General features: G+C 44.0%; 1 protein-coding gene across 2 annotated transcripts; it reads left to right on the top strand.

The window, feature by feature from the left end:
• The first annotated feature begins 1,490 nt into the window (after positions 1–1,490).
• LOC109865682 (UTP--glucose-1-phosphate uridylyltransferase-like) lies at positions 1,491–17,466 on the top strand. 2 transcript variants are annotated; one of them, XM_020454055.2, is made up of 10 exons: positions 1,491–1,684; positions 3,991–4,106; positions 5,717–5,824; positions 12,982–13,167; positions 13,785–13,918; positions 14,178–14,475; positions 14,795–14,992; positions 15,233–15,475; positions 15,614–15,718; positions 16,995–17,466. In XM_020454055.2, the coding sequence occupies exons 2-10, from the start codon at positions 4,008–4,010 to the stop codon at positions 17,100–17,102; spliced, it is 1,479 nt and encodes a 492-aa protein (XP_020309644.1). In that variant the 5' UTR covers positions 1,491–1,684; positions 3,991–4,007; the 3' UTR covers positions 17,103–17,466. The 2 variants fall into 2 exon arrangements, with proteins under 2 accessions (XP_020309644.1, XP_020309643.1); XM_020454054.2 differs by lacking the exon at positions 1,491–1,684 and adding an exon at positions 2,719–2,982.
• Positions 17,467–17,658: the final 192 nt, after the last annotated feature.

Raw genomic sequence — 17,658 nt, 5'->3', positions numbered from 1 at the left:
TCATGGCTCATATCAACACCATCCTCCCAGACACCCTAGACCCACTCCAATTCGCATACCGCCCCAACAGATGACGCAATCTCAATCGCACTCCACACTGCCCTTTCCCACCTGGACAAAAGGAACACCTATGTGAGAATGCTGTTCATTGACTACAGCTCAACGTTCAACACCATAGTTGCCCACGAAACTCATCACTAAGCTAAGGACCCTGGGACTAAACACCTCCCTTTGCAACTGGATCCTGGAATTCCTGATGGGCGAACCCCAGGTAGTAAGGGTAGGCAACAACATGTCTGCCACGCTGATCCTCCACTCTGGGGCCCCTCAGGGGTGTGTACTTAGTCCCCACCTGTGCTCCCTGTTCACCCACCACTCTGTGGCCAAACACGACTCCAACACCATTAAGTTTGCCGACGAGGCAACAATGGTAGGCCTGATCACCGACAACGATGAGACAGCCTATAAGGAGGAGGTCAGAGAACTGACAGAGTGGTGCCAGGACAACAACCTCTTCCTCAACATGAGCAAGACAAAGGGGCTGATCATGGACTACAGGAAAAGACGGGCCGAACAGGCCCCCATTCAACATAGACAGGGCTGTAGTGGAGCAGATCCTCAAAAAGTTTGATAGCTACACCACCGAGAGCATGGTTGAATCACCGCTTGGTATGTCAACTGCATCTAACCGTAAGGCGCAACAGAGGATAGTGCATATGGCCCAGTACATCACTGGGGCCAAGTTTCCTGCCATCCAGAACCTATATAATAGGTGGTGTCAGAGACTCCAGTCACCCAAGTCATAGACTGTTTTCTCTGCTACCGCACGGCAAGCAGTACCGGAGCTCCAAGTCTAGGACCAAAAGGCTCCTTAACAGCTTCTACCCCCAAGCGACCCACCTGCAGAATAATGAATCAAATGGCCACGGGACTATTTACATTGACACCCCCCCTTCCCCTCCATTTGTTTTATACACTGCTGCTACTGCTGTTTATTATCTGTGCATAGTCACATCACCCCTACCTATGTACAAATGACTTCAACTAACCTGTACCCCTGCACACTGACTCGGTACTGGTACCCCCCTGTATATAGCCTCTTTATTTTATTGTGTTACTTTTTATTATTTTTTACTTTGGTTTATTTGGTAAATATTTTATTCACTCTTCTTGAACTGCACTGTTGGTTAAGGGCTTGTAAAGTAAGCATTTAACCAGAAGGTCTACACTTGTTGTATTCGGCGCATGTGACAAATACAATTTGATTGGATTTGATTAGGTCATTTGTCAATCATGCTTTTTATTTTGATGGCGAGCCTTTGTTAGAAAAAAATATTTTCTATAGATGAATAAACTGTAGAGACAAATATGCACAGTCAGCGAGAAAGAGTCGGAAGAGCTCAGGTCCGCCCTCGTGAACAAGATTCTGATTGGGGTAAGTGGATTTTCGCATGCTTTGATTGGCCACTGACTCACCAATCGTTTGCCCCCATTGACAGGCCTTCATTTGGCATCGCGTGGTGCAGGAAACCTGTCCAAAATAAATATACTCCTCAGGACGGTGACAATGTACATTTTAAAGTGTTAATTTTTCACTTGTTTCACAGGCCGAAACCCAGCTCGCTAAAGTAGCCAAGCACCTTGGAGTTCTTTGGTGGATTGATGTCAAAATAATTATCATCAGGTGGGTAGCCAATGCAATGAATGACGTTTGAAACATTATGCCTGAAAACGTGGTGCTTGTGATGTAAAATGCACTACTAGAGCCTTTTAAACAAAAACATTGGCTGCTGGCATGGATATCTTAGTTGCTACCGCTGCTGCAGAATGGCTAGTTTGCCCCTGCCACTTCGTCTCCCAAGTTTACCGGGGCATGTAGCCAAGATAGCGGATCGTGTGGCTAAAGTCAATCCAGGGTCAAATTAATCAATACAAATAATGTATGAACCATACGCCAGCGTGCCAAACAGCCGCCTGTTAGCGGCGGGGTAGGTCCAACCATGCTATAGAAGGGCTATAATGATATTCTGCTATTCAAGAAACTGTGTTATGGGGAAATGTGGACGAATCATGTATTTGCCTCTAACGTAACATATTTGGCAATGTGCGTATGGATCTGACCAGAGATGCGTGTTCCATAATAAATTAACTAAATATTAATATTAAATATTCTATTTAATTCCTAGCGCTCTCGGCTGCCTGCTGTGCTATAGGGCTACATGCAGGTACTGTAGCCCACATAAAAACATCGGACATATCAGCTGGCAAGCACTTGTCAAATAACGTCAGGCGGTCTAATGCACTGCATTAGTGTCACTACAAGCCCTGGTTCGAATCCAGGTTGTATCACAGCCGGCCGTGATTGGGAGTCTCATAGGGCGGCGCATAATTCCCCCAGCATCGTTTGGGTTTCGCCGGGGTAGGCCGTCATTGTACATAAGAATTTGTTCTTAATTGACTTCCCTAGTTAAATAAAATAGTTCCGTTAGTGAGATATTTTGCGATTGTTTCCTGCTAAAGAGGGGTCGTCACTAGCCATCCACCAAGTCTTAAATTCCGCCTATTCCTACAATTGTTCTTCTTAAAATATTATTTTTAAACCTAACCTTAACCACACTGCTAACCTTGTGCCAAACCTTAAATTAACACAAAAAAGCAATGTTTTTTTCCAGAAATTTTGACGATGTAGCCTATTTGTGTGGCTGTGCTATCTAGTGGAAACCCAAAAGAGGTGGGCGAACTGAGAATGGGTGGTGTCGGGTTTACTGATGGATTGATACATTGTTTCTTGGGACTGCAGTTCATTTTCTCAAGCGCGAGTGGCTGTCACTGGTGTCTGGTGTCAAGCCATTGATGTTTATCTTTTATTGAACGATGTCTAATATTTGCTCGACGACTATAGGCTAGGCTTTTGGACTCTTATTTGGATAAATTTTCTTGGCACATATTTTGTCATACGTCCAAAGATGTCTGTTTTGGATGGTAAGTTTTCTGTACCTGTCGGTAATGAGTCAGATTTCCCATTGCTTTCCCATTGCTATTGATTGCTCTTGACAGTTCTTATCTTTTCCATGACTATAAGTCACTTCTTGACTTCTCTTTTTAGTGTTTAATGATTTCAACTTTTTAGAAGGCAGTGTGTTCTTTTTACTTATCTATATTTCTGATGTGTTGAATTTAGGCTACTGAGATTATAGATTTCTCCACATCGGTATTATGCAATACTGGCAATTGCCAAATTAGGCTACCAATCTCTTAGTGGGGGATATTTTCATGTCAATTGTACCCAGAGCTTGGTTGCTGCTATGTCTATATTTTCTTAACATAATAAATCCTTTATTGAACACAGGGTGAACGAATCGCAATTGACTGGTTCAATAATGGAGGGGCAGGTAGCCTAGAGGTTACCGAAAGGTCGCTGGTTCGAATCTCAGAGCGGACTAGGTGAAAAATCTCTGTGCCCTTGAGCAAGGCACTTAAACCCTAATTGCCCCTAATAAGTCCCTCTGGACAAGTACATCTGCTAAATGACTTTAAAAAATATATATGATAATATTGACCCAATAGGCTTGACTTGGTCATGGCATAATGGATATAGGAAGAAAATTCTAGATATCCATTAAGATAGATCCAATAAGCAATATGTGGGTTGACATTTTCATGGCATCATATGTAACATTGTTCCATTTCACCTATTGTAAAATAATGTGCTTGCTTGCTTAATGACTACAAGCTGCCTCGCTCATTCGTACACAGGCATGCAGTGGTGTCAAGAAGGCTTTATGACAGAACGTCTTTAAACTGACCTTATCCTCTGTCTGATAGTTTTGAATGGTTCCAGCAGAATGAACAAACTTAGCCTTCTCCCTCTCCCTTTCATTCTCTCCTTTCTCTCCTTTGGCCTCATACTCTTTGATTGTTTCGAATGGTTCAAGCGGACTGAATGATGAAATACCTCTGTCGCTTTCTTTCTCTCCTTTCTCCCGGCAGATATCAGCAAAGCCGGGATGGCAGAGTTTCAGGAGAAGCTGCGGCTGCAGCATGAGACCACCATGCACAAAGAGCTGGAGAAGCTGCTGACCACAGCCAAGGGGGCTGAGCAGGAGGTGGGCCTGGGGTTTGGAGCGAGAGTACCTGGTACATGTTTGTGCATGTTTTGGAGGAGTGAGGACAGAGTTCTGAGAGGGTAACCGGATGGTGAATGACCCGTGTGTCTCTCGATGGGTCAAACACAGATGCACACACTTCACGATTTCACAACATGGATTCACTCTTTATACCTCTTTCTGCTCCTCTCCCCATTTTTTTTCACCTCCCCACTCTTTGCCCCCCTCCCCCTGTTTACTTTAAGCCCCAGCAGGCTTGATGTTAAACCCTTTCTCTATATATGATGTAGGCCATATTTTCCCACAGAAATCATTGTCACTTTTCCTCACCACTGAGCCCTCACCTTACAAAGCATCAGCTTTTACCATGCTATCCAACAAGCATTTTCTTGAATAACCTCCACCAGCTCTATAGAGCTCTATAGAGTCTATACAGCCCCACCGTGGAGGTGTCATAATACCCATAAAACCATGGACATGGTTCCAATTGTATTTCTTTTCATTTTTCCCCATAGGGGATTTTAGAAGCACTTAAAATAAGGGATAAGGGACTTGCACAAGATAGTTCACAGAATTGTCCATTTAAAGAAATGTAGCCAATTTATTAATTACTACATTTAGCTAACATTAGAAAGCTAATCCACAGATTCTTACCTTTGCCTCAATTCAGCAGTCTCGTCCAGATCATGTAATTTGTAGTTCTTTATGACAGCCACATTGGCAGCTAATTAGCGTAAAATATTTTTTTTGGGGGGGGGTGGTAAATACAGGTGAATATATTGATAAAAGTCACCTTGTCCTAGAGAGATTTACACTGTTATCAAAACCATTTCCCTGTTTGACCACTAGGTTTTATGACTCATACTGTGGTACTATATTCCAGTACAAGCACACCTGATTCAAATGTTTTACTAATCATCAGACTTGAAGCCGACTGAAGGTGTGGCGCAAGGAACCACCTTGACACAGCTCACTGACCCAGGCCCAGTCTGGTGACCTGGAGCGTATTCAGAAGAGGGTATGCAGCACCATCCTAGGTGGATACTCCAGCTATACTGAGGCACTTCAGATACTGTCCCTAACCCTAACCTGCTGTCAGCCTCCTAAAATCTCAATTCAGAGTCTGGCTAACCCTTGACTGAATCACAGTGACAGGCAGGAACACCTGCATTCAAAACAAACTGACTATACCAAAGTCTAGTTTACCAATCCCATATTTCTGCTCATTGGTTAACTATTCTCTTTAAGACCACAGGATGTTATTGATTAAGATTTTTGTAAAAAAATATATATAAATGAATGTTACTCATATCCATTAATATTTTGTATGCTCATGGATTTGTACTGACTGCTATATGACTGTAATAAAAAAAAAAAATAGTTGAATCAGGTGTGCTGGTTCTGGAATACATCAAATAAATGGAGATGGCTGAAGTTACTAGAGGTTTGGGAGACACCGTTTTAGGCTTTAGTAATGTTATGATTTCAATAGTGTGTCTTTTATCAAGCTATGTTTTGCGTGTGAATTGGATGCGATTAATGAATATATGATGTGGATTTTGATCATTTGCGTCCATTCAAAGTCTGAGCCTTGGCACTTTCTGTTTCAGATTTCCAAAAAGGACTTTGAGGGTTTTAAGAACCTCTTCCACAGATTCCTCCAGGTGAAAGGACCCTCTGTGAAATGGGACAAGATCCACAAGCCCCCAGAGGATCTGGTGAGTAGTTCGATATTAACCCTGGTTGTCTACACGCCACAAGCTGAAAGCTCAGGCATTCGTTAATTTGCATAAGAAATTACAAGACATTGTCATACAGATCAGCCTATGTCTGAAAATGGTTCCTTTCCTTACCATTGGAAATCCGTTGTTTCTGCAGGTGCAGACCTATTTTCATGTTGCCCCTCTTGTACAAGGGATTGTCTGACCTGTAGTTTCTTTGATTTTTTTAATCAACTTTGTTGCATATTTAGTGCTAGTCCACAAACTCTCAAACACTGTTTTGAGTGTAGCATCTCTCTGTGCATGTTGGATGAGATTGGATCTCTAGGCCAAAGCCCTCTTCTACAATGAGCATCCACACCCCCATCTGAACAGATAGATGCCAACGTGGCCCCTTTCAACTGAGCATGAGAGCTGTGGATTTAGTGGCTGTCAAGTGTCACTGGCTCTATGGGGGAAGAATGCTGTGGTCCTGCAGCAGAGAGTCTGGGACAGAAAGCCCAGCCAAGTGCCAGTACACCCCCCCAGCTGACTGGAACATCTGAGGCTCCAGTCAGAGAGGGAGTGTTACATCTGAAGGGTCACTGGGGCGTGGGCTTTTCCCAAGTCTAAAACGTCTAAGAACTTAGCGTTTTGAGTACTGGACAAGAGACTGCGCCTATGGTGACAGGAGGTAGACTCCGTTTAAAGGAACGAGGGGGGCGTTTCAGGGAGACCTGGGCTGGAACCACTGACCCCTGGAACACTTGGGCCACATGCAGGAAGGCTACATCCAGTTGGTATATAGTTGCACACCCTTGTTTGTGAGTCGGTACATTCCCAAGCACGTGAAGCCCACAGATCTTAATGAGTACATAGTAAGGGATGGAAACAAGCACCCCACACCAACAGAACTGAAACGAGGTAACCAAGATCCAAGAACACTGTGTGTAGCTGTGGGCCAAAGCAAGCCAGCTATTTATCACCTGGGTGACATTTCAGTATCTCAGAGCCTGACACCCCCCCCTTCCCAAAATAACCCCTATCTCATAGGTTACCCTTTAAATAGCCTGACCTTTCCAGCATTCGAAAGCACAGCCTTGAGGGAGCATGATTCTGGCCTGGGGTGATATTTGGCTTACCCTGCCCCGAGCCCAAGTTTACACTCTTGCTACCCATGTGCATGGGTGGGTGTGTCGTCCTACAGCCTCACTGTAGGACCGTCTTTGGACAGTCTTGTTTTGGGACGTGGTTCATGGTCACGACCGTAAGTAGGGAATTTGAAACCGTCTCTGGACTCGTTCCACACTTGTGACATCGAGACAAGGTCACCTTGGAGACCTTGAGTTTTGAAGTTGTGCTAAGTTCAAACAACTCGGTTGTTCAAGTTCTTATGAGTTAAATCTCATCGTGTTGTATTTCTTGTTATCGACAGAAGCTGTATGGCTCTGAAAGGGTTAATCGCTTCTCCGATATAACAGTAATGTCAGTCTTCTTTCTGCAGTAAATCTGCACAATGTTGACTTGTGAGTTAATGTACCTAATTGAGTGAATCTCACAAAAAACAGTCCATGCAAAGTGGTTTTCTATTATCCGATGGATACGGTCTACTTCTCTACCAGATTCCCACAGATTCTCCATTCCCTCCCAGTTATGTAATTGCTCATAGGTCAATATTGCTTGTTTTGCAGAGTTTGAATGGTTGAAGTCCATGGTTGCTAATACGCACATCGAGTTTGCAGTCTCAACATTTAGTAGTTCTAATGCTTCATCAGCTAGCTAAGTGCTTGGAAAGAACCCTACATTTTGAGTAGCCTAGCGAATAATAACGTCCCAAGAATGGAACCTTGCGGCACGACAGTATTTATAGGAAGCATTTCAGACATTGTACAATCAACCTGTACACATTTTGATTTGCTAGTTTTCCACATTCTAAAGGGATTATTCAGGTTCTTTGCTGTTTCACTCTAGTAAAACTCTGGCTAACTAATGAATAAGTGAGATATGTGTTTCCCTTCTCTAAATCTAGTCCAGATTGGACTGTCTTACTTTGGCCCAAACCACATTTCTTTCATGAATTAACTCAGTTAGTCCATGGTTTTCTGGGGATCTATCTGAACCCTTATGACTTCGAGCGACAGAAATTCTCTTGAAAGATCGCGCAGGAAGCCAAATCAAATGTTAAAAAATTGTTTCCTAGTAATAGGTGGCTTCGCCTTTGTAAAGAGAACTACATAGCTCGCATAGCTCGCAATGAAAGTAACCTGTTTGTCATCGAGAGTAATGGCACCTCACCTCAATAGCCCAGACTTGAGTAAACACATCTTATTGTGCTGTGTTATGACTGACGATGGAGAACCCACACCTTCAAAACGCTGTGTGGTCTTGGCTCCAACACAGCCATGAGAGACTGTTGTATGTTGGGAAGGATCCCCGTAAGGTAAGAAACATTGGTATGTCTTCGAGAGCAAAATGTTCATGGTGATCATGGCAAGGAAACAAAACTCGAAGCGTATTTAAATTATTTAGGAAAACAGCCTTAATGTTGTAAACAAACATCATTATGGTGCCATCCAGAGTCACATTTATTTTTTCAAGCACACATTTTACATACAGCAGGTTTTAAAGGACCAAAGTGTTTGTTCGGCTTCATGTTTTCATGTTTGCCATGGAACAAAAATCCCAATACTGGTATCATTCCCAGTGGCGTGTATTCATGGATGCCAAGGGTAGCCAGGCTTACCCCAAATGTACCAACACCAGAGAAAGCATATGAGCGAGTGAAACAGTGCCCTCTGTCTGTCTATGTGTAGACCATGTATCTGATGCTGTCTGGTCAAAAAGAGTATGACATTGTTGCCGCCCGTAGCATTGAGTGCAAGGGAAGCCAGTGAGCATTTGGCCTCCCTTGATTAAAATAGCCATACTTGGCTTCACCCTAATCACATCAAGAGCAATACATCATTGACAGAAACTTGATTTGTTTAATCTTGTTGTGTTGTCCAACCAGTGGCTAGCTAGCTAAAATTGACCCTTTCCTATACCGAACAAAAATATAAACGCAACATGCAACAATTTTACTGAGTTACAGTTTATAAAGGAAATCAGTCAAATTAAATAAATTCATTAGGCCCTAATCTATGGATTTCACATGACTGGGCAGGGGCACAGCCATGGGTGTGCCTGGGAGGGCATTGGCCCACCCACTTGGTGGCCAGGACCTGCCAATCAGAATGAGTTTCCCTCCACAAAAGGGCTTTATTACAGACAGAAATACTCCTCAGTTTCATCAACTGTCCAGATGGCCCCGCAGGTGAAGAAGTCGGATGAGGTCCTGGGCTGACATGCTTATGTGGTCTGCAGTCGTGAGGCCAGTCGGACGTAATGCCAAGTTCTCTAAAACAACGTTGGAGGTGGCTTATGGTAGAGAAATTAACATTAATTTCCCTGGGAACAGCTCTGGTGGACATGCCTGCAGTCAGCATGCCAATTTCACACTCTCTTAACTTGAGACATCGGTGGCATTGTTGTGTGACAAAACTGCACATTTTAGAGTGGCCTAGCAAAAGGTGCATGTGTGTAATGATCATACTGTTTAATCAGCTTCTTGATATGCCACACCTGTCAGGATGGATTATCTTGGCAATGGAGAAATTCTCACTCACAGGAATGTAAACAAATTTGTCCACAACATTTAAGAGAAATAAGCTTTTTGTGCATATGGAAAATGTCTGGAAGGTTTTATTTTAGCTCATTAAACATGGGACCAACACATGTTCCGTTTATATTTTTGTTCAGAAGGATTTGGACTTGTGGTTTTACTTGATTCTCCGTACTGGCCAATGATTATAACGCCAATTCTGATCGAACCATAAATTCATACATTGTACCCCTGTGCTCGATTTTTATACACCTGTTAGCAACGGGTGTGGCTGAAATAGACGAATCCACTAATTTGAAGGGGTGTCCACGTACTTTTGTTTGTATAGTGTATCACGTTCGCAAGGCGCATGAACAAACAGGTTATAGAGCAAACAAGGCAAATATCAGAAAACAGGTTGTAATATGGCATTTATACTTGTCTTTTAGTTTTTTCTTAAGGAGTTCCCCATTCCTGTGTCTTACACGTTGCTTTGTGTATTTTCCAATAGTCCATACACACTGAATACAGTACACACTGTAAAACAATAAATCTGCCTCATATACTATTTCTTTTATTTAACTAGGCTAGTCCGTTAAGAACAAATGATTATTTACAATGACTGCCTACCCCGGCCAAACCCTAACCCGGACGACGCTGAGCCAATTGTGCGCCGCCCTTGGGGACTCCCAATCACGACCGGTTGTGATACAGCCTGGAATTGAACCAGGGTCTGTAGGGACGCCTCTAGCACTGAGATGCAGTGCCTTAGACCGCTGCGCCCCTCAGGAGTGACTAGTAAGAAGTAGCCCACCACTTTCAATGGTGAGTCTCCATTGAACATGTTTTTTAGTGCAGGACTAGGCTTTCTCCTAATGTCTGGTCCTGGAGAACACTGCCCATAGCATTGGGAAATCAGATTTATAAGCTAGATTTGAAATGGCCTATCTGTGGGAAGACATTGTCAAGATACTGCGAGGCAGTTTGAGTTCCTTCATGGTCGCACTCTCATCTCGATGGTTCGTCTCATGAAGGTGAGCGGTAAGGAAGAGGCCCGGCTGCCTGTTACCATGCCAACTCTGAAACTGTAGCCTCCCTCTGACGGTGCAGGAAGTGTGTGTGTGTAAAGGTGGTGCAGGAGGTGTCATCGTACACTCCCATCATACTCTCCTGCGTCTGTCTATGCATTTGACCACGATGGGAGGGAGGTAAAGTTAGGTGTGTATATAAGTTGAGAGTTGAAGGCAGAGTGTAAAACGGATTGTGTAAAAGTTAAGGTCTTGAGTGTGACACATACACACACAGTCTATAATTACTCCCTGTCCTTTTTGTCCTCTTGTGTTGTACATCTGTCATCTTTCCATTTGCCAACAGCAGGGCCAGTAAAGGCCAGAGGGCAGGTTCCTTCTCCCTGGGAATTATTCTAAATGACTGGAAGTACAGGAAAGGAAATTCAAATGGAAATGAGTTATACCCACAGTCTGACTATACCACATCTGGCTTACCCTGTATTCAGTCCACAGTAAAACATACCATATTAACAGTTTGCCCTTTTTCAATTATGCAGGCTACCGCTGTACCTTGATGTCGGCCTACAAGAATGAAATATAGTGGGCCTATTGTTTTTTCCTATTGGACCCATGTTTTTAATTTGGCATGAAGATACAGTATGCAATATTGATACACAAATAAAACGCTGACCAGATACATAATTAACACCAGCGTCATCCTTTACCTCTAACACTTTGCTACAGCCTTTGTGGCTGTCCCTCCAATGACAGGGGTGATGTTTTCTGTAGGGGTGTTTTGTTCTCCCCTCAGTCCCTGTGTGAGAATGTACTTTATCCCCACCACGCTGGGTTTTGCTGTCATGGCTTCACTGAACAGCACTGTTACATAATGGGAGTCTGGAGTGATGCCAGCTTCCCCTCTCTCCACCCCTCCTACGCTCCAAAACAGAGCACACCCCCCCCCCCCCCCTACCTGCCTTGAGCAACCCCAATACTGCCCCCCAGCTGTCAAATGCTGAACTGAAGATCCAACTTTCACAGGAATTGATATAGCAGTCGGAAGGTTGAGTCTTCTCTGTGGTTACCCCATTGGTCAGGTTAATTTTATTTATTGTATTATTTTATAACTTTATAGCTTCTTGATATGCCACACCTGTCAGGTGGATCTGCCATACAACTCTCATTCTGTGGCCTCCAACTGCTCTTAAATACAAGTAAAACGAAATGCATGCTCTTCAACCGATCGCTGCCCGCACCTGCCTGCTCGTCCAGCATCACTACTCTGGACGGTTCTGACTTAGAATATGTGGACAACTACAAATACCTAGGTGTCTGGTTAGACTGTAAACTCTCCTTCCAGACTCACATTAAACATCTCCAATCCAAAGTTAAATCTAGAATTGGCTTCCTATTTCGCAACAAAGCATCCTTCACTCATGCTGCCAAACATACCCTTGTAAAACTGACCATCTTACCAATCCTCGACTTTGGCGATGTCATTTACAAAATAGCCTCCAACACCCTACTCAACAAGTTGGATGCAGTCTATCACAGTGCCATCCGTTTTATCACCAAAGCCCCATATCCATATACTACCCACCACTGCGACCTGTACGCTCTCGTTGGCTGGCCCTCGCTTCAACCTGTAGCCAGTGGGTTTGGCCACGAGTATATCTACAAGACGCTGCTAGGTAAAGTCCCGCCTTATCTCTGCTCGCTGCACCCACCCGTAGCACATATTCCAGCAGGTATATCTCACTTGTCACCCCCAAAGCCAATTCCTCCTTTGGCTGCCTCTCCAGTTCTCTGCTGCCAATAGCTGGAACGAACTACAAAAATCCCTGAAACTGGAAACACTTATCTCCCTCACTAGCTTGAAGCACCAGCTGTCAGAGCAGCTCACAGATCACTGCACCTGTACATAGCCCATCTATAAATAGCCCAAACAACTACCTCTTCCCCTACTGTATTTATTTTGCTCCTTTGCACCCCATTATTTCTACTATGCACACTCATCTACTGTCAAATCTACCATTCCAGTGTTTTAATTGATATATTGTATTTACTTCGCCACCATGGCCTTTATTTTGCCTTTGCCTCCCTTATCTCACCTCATTTGCTCACATTGTGTATTATTGACTATGTTTGTTTTACTCCATGTGTAACTCTGTTATGTGTCGAACTGCTTTGCTTTATCTTGGCCAGGTCGCAGTTGTAAATGAGAACTTGTTCTCAACTTGCCTACCTGGTTAAATATTTTTTGTTGTTGAAAACAACCAAACTGCAAAGCATTGCTGTATCCTAAACAGATTTCTGGATCCTCCCCATTTGTTTAATTGAAAATCTGCCAAATTGTCATTTCTGTGTAACTTACTTACTACTTTGTTAATGGAGGAACGTAGGGCCTGCACTGAAGCATTCTAACATTGCCAGTATGGGTAAACATCTACATTTTTAGGCAAGTGATCATAATCTTCAGGCTACTCCCAGTATCTGACCTGCACCTCTTTCCCTCCTTGTTGCAGATCCACCCCTATGACAAGATCAAGGCCCAGGCGCTGCCGGACAGCGTAGCGGCCAGCCTCAACAAGCTGGTGGTGGTCAAGCTCAACGGAGGCCTGGGCACCAGCATGGGCTGCAAAGGCCCCAAGAGTGTCATCAGTGTCCGCAATGAGAATACCTTCCTGGACCTCACCGTCCATCAGATAGAGGTAGAGGATATTATATTGTACTGTAGTATACTATTTTTGGTCCGAGAGAACATAACACTTAACTACATTTAAAAAAAGATATACAAATATTCAGTATGAGACAGAATGTTAACTAGAGCTAGTTATTGTAGTACTAGATATTCATTTATTTCCATTTCTACATTCAACATAATTTGGAGGAAATTACAGTATGATAAAAAAAAATGATTTGGGAGCCAAACTCCAGTCATAAAAATGTCTCCTGAGTGGCGCAGTGGTCTAAAGCACTGCAATGCTAGCTGCGTTACTACAGATCCTGGGGCGACGCACAATTTGGCCCAGGGTCGTCCGGGTTGGGGGAGGGTTTGGCTGGCCGGGATGTCCTTGTCACATCGCGCTCTAGCCACTTCCTCTGACACATTGGTGCTTCCGGCTTAAGCATACATTGTGTCAAGAAGCAGTGCGGCTAGGCGGGGTTGTGTTTCGGAGGATGCACGGGTCTCGACATTCGCCTCTCCCGAGTCCGTACGGGAGTTGCAGCGATGGGACAAGACTAACTTACTACTAATTGGATATGACAAAATTGGGGAGAAAAAGGGGTTACAAATAATTTAAAAAATAAATGCCTTCCCTCTCAGCACTTAAACAAGACGTTCAACGTGGATGTGCCTCTTGTTCTCATGAACTCCTTCAACACAGACGAGGACACCAAGAAAATCCTGCAGAAGTACACACACCACCGGGTGCACATCCACACTTTCAACCAGAGCAGGTAACACACGCACACAGATGTCCGCACCTACAGAATGTTTTGAAACATTTTCTCTGTACTGGACATGATCCTGTTCTATTACGATCCTCCTTAACTCTTTCCTGAAAATCCTCTCCCTCTTTTTACACTCATCCATCTCTCCATTTCACTCTCTCTCACTTGACAGGTTGTCATTACAAATAAGAATCAGTTTTCATTGACTTACCTGTGTAGATAAAGGTAAATTAACATTATTAAAACTCTCCTCCTGCCTCTCCAGATACCCGAGGATCAACAAAGAGTCCCTGCTGCCCGTGGCAAAGGACCTGGGAATGCACGGCGACCACGCCGACGCCTGGTACCCGCCCGGCCACGGAGACATCTACGCCAGTTTCTACAACTCCGGCCTGCTGGACCAGCTGATCGCCGCGGGCAAGGAGTACATCTTCGTGTCCAACATAGACAACCTGGGTGCCACTGTGGACCTGTTCATCCTCAACCACCTGATGACGCAGCCCAAAGACAAGCGCTGCGAGTTCATCATGGAGGTGACGGACAAGACCCGTGCAGACGTCAAGGTGAGCAGAGGTTTGTGTGCTAGCTAGAAGCAGGCAAGGGGTACTGCTGGTTTTCCTTTCTCCTTGGTGGTTCATTGAATTGTTAATGTCGCTGATGGTCAGAAACCACCCACCTCGGCAGGACCTTGGGACAAAAGATGTTAGACCATTAAAAAGAGTGCTAAAGCGACAATGGTAGAGGATAAAATGGAATTCCCTACAATTGTATGATCCATTTGCGATGTATTATACCTCAGTGTAAAATGGCATACAGCCTACAATTTGTTTTTACATTTCCTGACTGCTCATGGTTCTGCCACGCCTCTCAATCTCTCCGCAGGGTGGCACGCTGATCCAGTACGACGACAAGCTGCGTCTGCTGGAGATTGCCCAGGTGCCCAAAGCCCACGTGGATGAGTTCAAATCCGTCACCAAGTTCAAGATCTTCAACACCAACAACCTTTGGATCTCACTGGCCGCCATTAAGAGGCTGCACGAGCAGAACACCATGGACATGGAGATCATCGTCAACCCTAAGGTGAGAGGACAGGGGAAAGGGGTCTTTAAATTAACCGGTACCTGTATCTGTTTAATTCGTAGCCATGTGTTTTAGGGTTTCCTTTGATGTTTTTACTCTTAACCATCCCATTTTATATGAATTAATACTGGCTGTCACCCATGGCAACTCACCTACGATTAGATTTGCATAACAATTAAATAGCCGGCACAAGCTCACTGAATGTTAGAGCCAATTACCCCTCAACTACCTCCTCCCCAGACGCTGGACGGTGGTTTGAACGTGATCCAGCTGGAAACAGCGGTGGGCGCCGCTATCAAGGCCTTCGACAACGCCCTGGGCGTCAACGTGCCCCGTAGCCGCTTCCTGCCCGTCAAGACCTCGTCGGACCTGCTGCTGGTCATGTCCAACCTCTACAGCCTGGACGCCGGCTCGCTCACCATGAGCAAGAAGAGGGAGTTCCCCTCCACGCCACACGTCAAGCTGGGCAGCTCTTTCACCAAGGTAATGGAACCAAAATGTAGATGAATGCATTTTGTTGAGTCATTATGGCAGACATTTTGATTTTCATTGGAGGTAGTCATTCTTATTATTTTATGGTTTGAATTGTTAGTATAGGTTCTTGACCTGTTATGGTTGCAGGTGCATGACTTTCTGATGAGGTTTGAGAGCATCCCAGACATGCTAGAACTGGATCACCTCACAGTGTCAGGAGACGTCACCTTCGGAAAGAACGTCTCTCTCAAGGTAAAGGCTTCATACCCAAAATGGTAACTCATTCCTATTGCATAGTATCTACTTGGAATTAGAGGTCGACCGATTAATCAGGGCCGATTTCAAGTGTTCATAACAATTGGAAATCGGTATTTTTGGGCGCAGTTTTAAATTTATTTTTATATACCTTTATTTGACACATTCTTATTTTCAATGACTGCCTAGGAACGGTGGGTTAACTGCCTTGTTCAGGGGCAGAATGACAGATTTTCATTGTCAGCTCGGGGGATCCAATCTTGCAACCTTCGTTACCTAGTCCAACGCAATAACGACCTGCCTCTCTCTCGTTGCACTCCACATTCGCCTGTTACGCGAATGCAAGTTGCTAGCTAGCATTAAACTTATCTTATAAAAAACAATCAATCATAATCACTAGTGAACTACACATGGTTGATGATATTACTAGATATTATATAGCTTGTCCTACGTTGCATACAAGTATCTGACTGAGCGGTGGTAGGCAGAAGCAGGCACATAAACATGAATTCAAACAGCACTTTCGTGCGTTTTGCCTGCAGCTCTTCGTTGTGCGTCAAGCATTGCGCTGTTTGACTTCAAGCCTATCAACTCCCGAGATGAGGCTGGTGTAACCGAAGTGAAATGGCTAGCTAGTTAGCACACGCTAATAGCGTTTCAAACGTCACTCGCTCTGCATGGGTAACGCTGCTTCGATGGTGGCTGTTGTCGTTGTGTTGCTGGTTCGAGCCCAGGGAGGAGTGAGGAGGGGGACGGAAGCACTGGCAATACTAAAGTGCCTATGAGAACATCCAATAGTCAAAGGTTAAAGAAATACAAATGGTATAGAGGGAAATAATCCTTACAACCTAAAACTTCTTACCTGGGAATATTGAAGACTCATGTTAAAAGGAACCACCAGCTTTCATATGTTCTGAGCAAGGAACTGAAACGTTAGCTTTTTTACATAGCACATATTGCACTTTTACTTTCTTCTCCAACACTTTGTTTTTGCATTATTTACTTGAGGCTAAATTGATTGCTTGATTGTATTATATTAAGTTGAAATAAGTGTTCATTCAGTATTGTTGTATTTGTCATTATTACAAATACATTTCTAAAAGAATTGGCCAATTAATCGGTATCGGCTTTTTTGGTCCTCCAATAATCGGTGTCGACCTCTACTTGGAATACAGAAAAATGATATTGGGCTACTTTTGCTTGACATTTCTCTCCAACTGTAGGTATTTTGTGTGTTACATTTGTCTACGTCCCCTCACTATCCATTCCACAGGGAACTGTCATCATTATTGCCAATCACGGAGATAGGATTGATATTCCTGCCGGAGCAGTGCTGGAAAACAAGATTGTATCTGGCAACCTGCGCATCCTCGACCACTAAGGCCTTCAGGACAAGACAGTTGCACAGACGAGAGTCAAGGACAAACTATACCTAGGACTGTTTTAGAGCAAGAAAGGTTTCACTGTGATCTACCATTTCAGATAATTTATCTGCAGCTTACAAAGAAAGACTTGACCACAGTCAGGGTCATTTTAATCAGTTTTAAATGGGTGGGATAGTCCTAATGAGCGTTGTGGTTCAGCACACAAGGATGTGTTTACACAAGCAGCCCAATTCTGACAAAAGAGCTGAGCTAATTGGTGACAAGGCATATTAGTGGAAAACGATCAGAATCGGGCTGGCTGCCTGTGTAAACAGCCTCTGTTGCCAACTCTGACCTGAATAAAGTGCAATATGGATTCAACTTGTCTTGATTTTAAAACTAGAATAGTTTAGTGGCAAATCACATAAAGGTGCGGCCTCTGAAGAGCCCATCTCAACATTCCAACCCTGTTCCTGGAGAGCTAGTCCTGTAGGTTTTTGCTCCAACCCTAAACTAGCAATTATCTGGATGGAATGTATCTCTCCAGGAACAGGGTTGGAGACCCCTGGTGTA

This window comes from Oncorhynchus kisutch, linkage group LG20 (genome assembly GCF_002021735.2).
Source record: "Oncorhynchus kisutch isolate 150728-3 linkage group LG20, Okis_V2, whole genome shotgun sequence".
NCBI classification, from domain to species: domain Eukaryota; kingdom Metazoa; phylum Chordata; class Actinopteri; order Salmoniformes; family Salmonidae; genus Oncorhynchus; species Oncorhynchus kisutch.
Note: the sequence above shows the minus strand (reverse complement) of the source record. Positions and strands in the feature narration are given on the sequence as shown.

What these genes read in the sequence shown, in the direction of transcription:
- LOC109865682 (XM_020454054.2), top strand. An exon ending in AGATCATCGTCAACCCTAAG is followed by an intron (nt 14,993 to 15,232) that starts GTGAGAGGACAG and finishes CCTCCTCCCCAG; the next exon opens with ACGCTGGACGGTGGTTTGAA. An exon ending in TGGGCAGCTCTTTCACCAAG is followed by an intron (nt 15,476 to 15,613) that starts GTAATGGAACCA and finishes TTATGGTTGCAG; the next exon opens with GTGCATGACTTTCTGATGAG.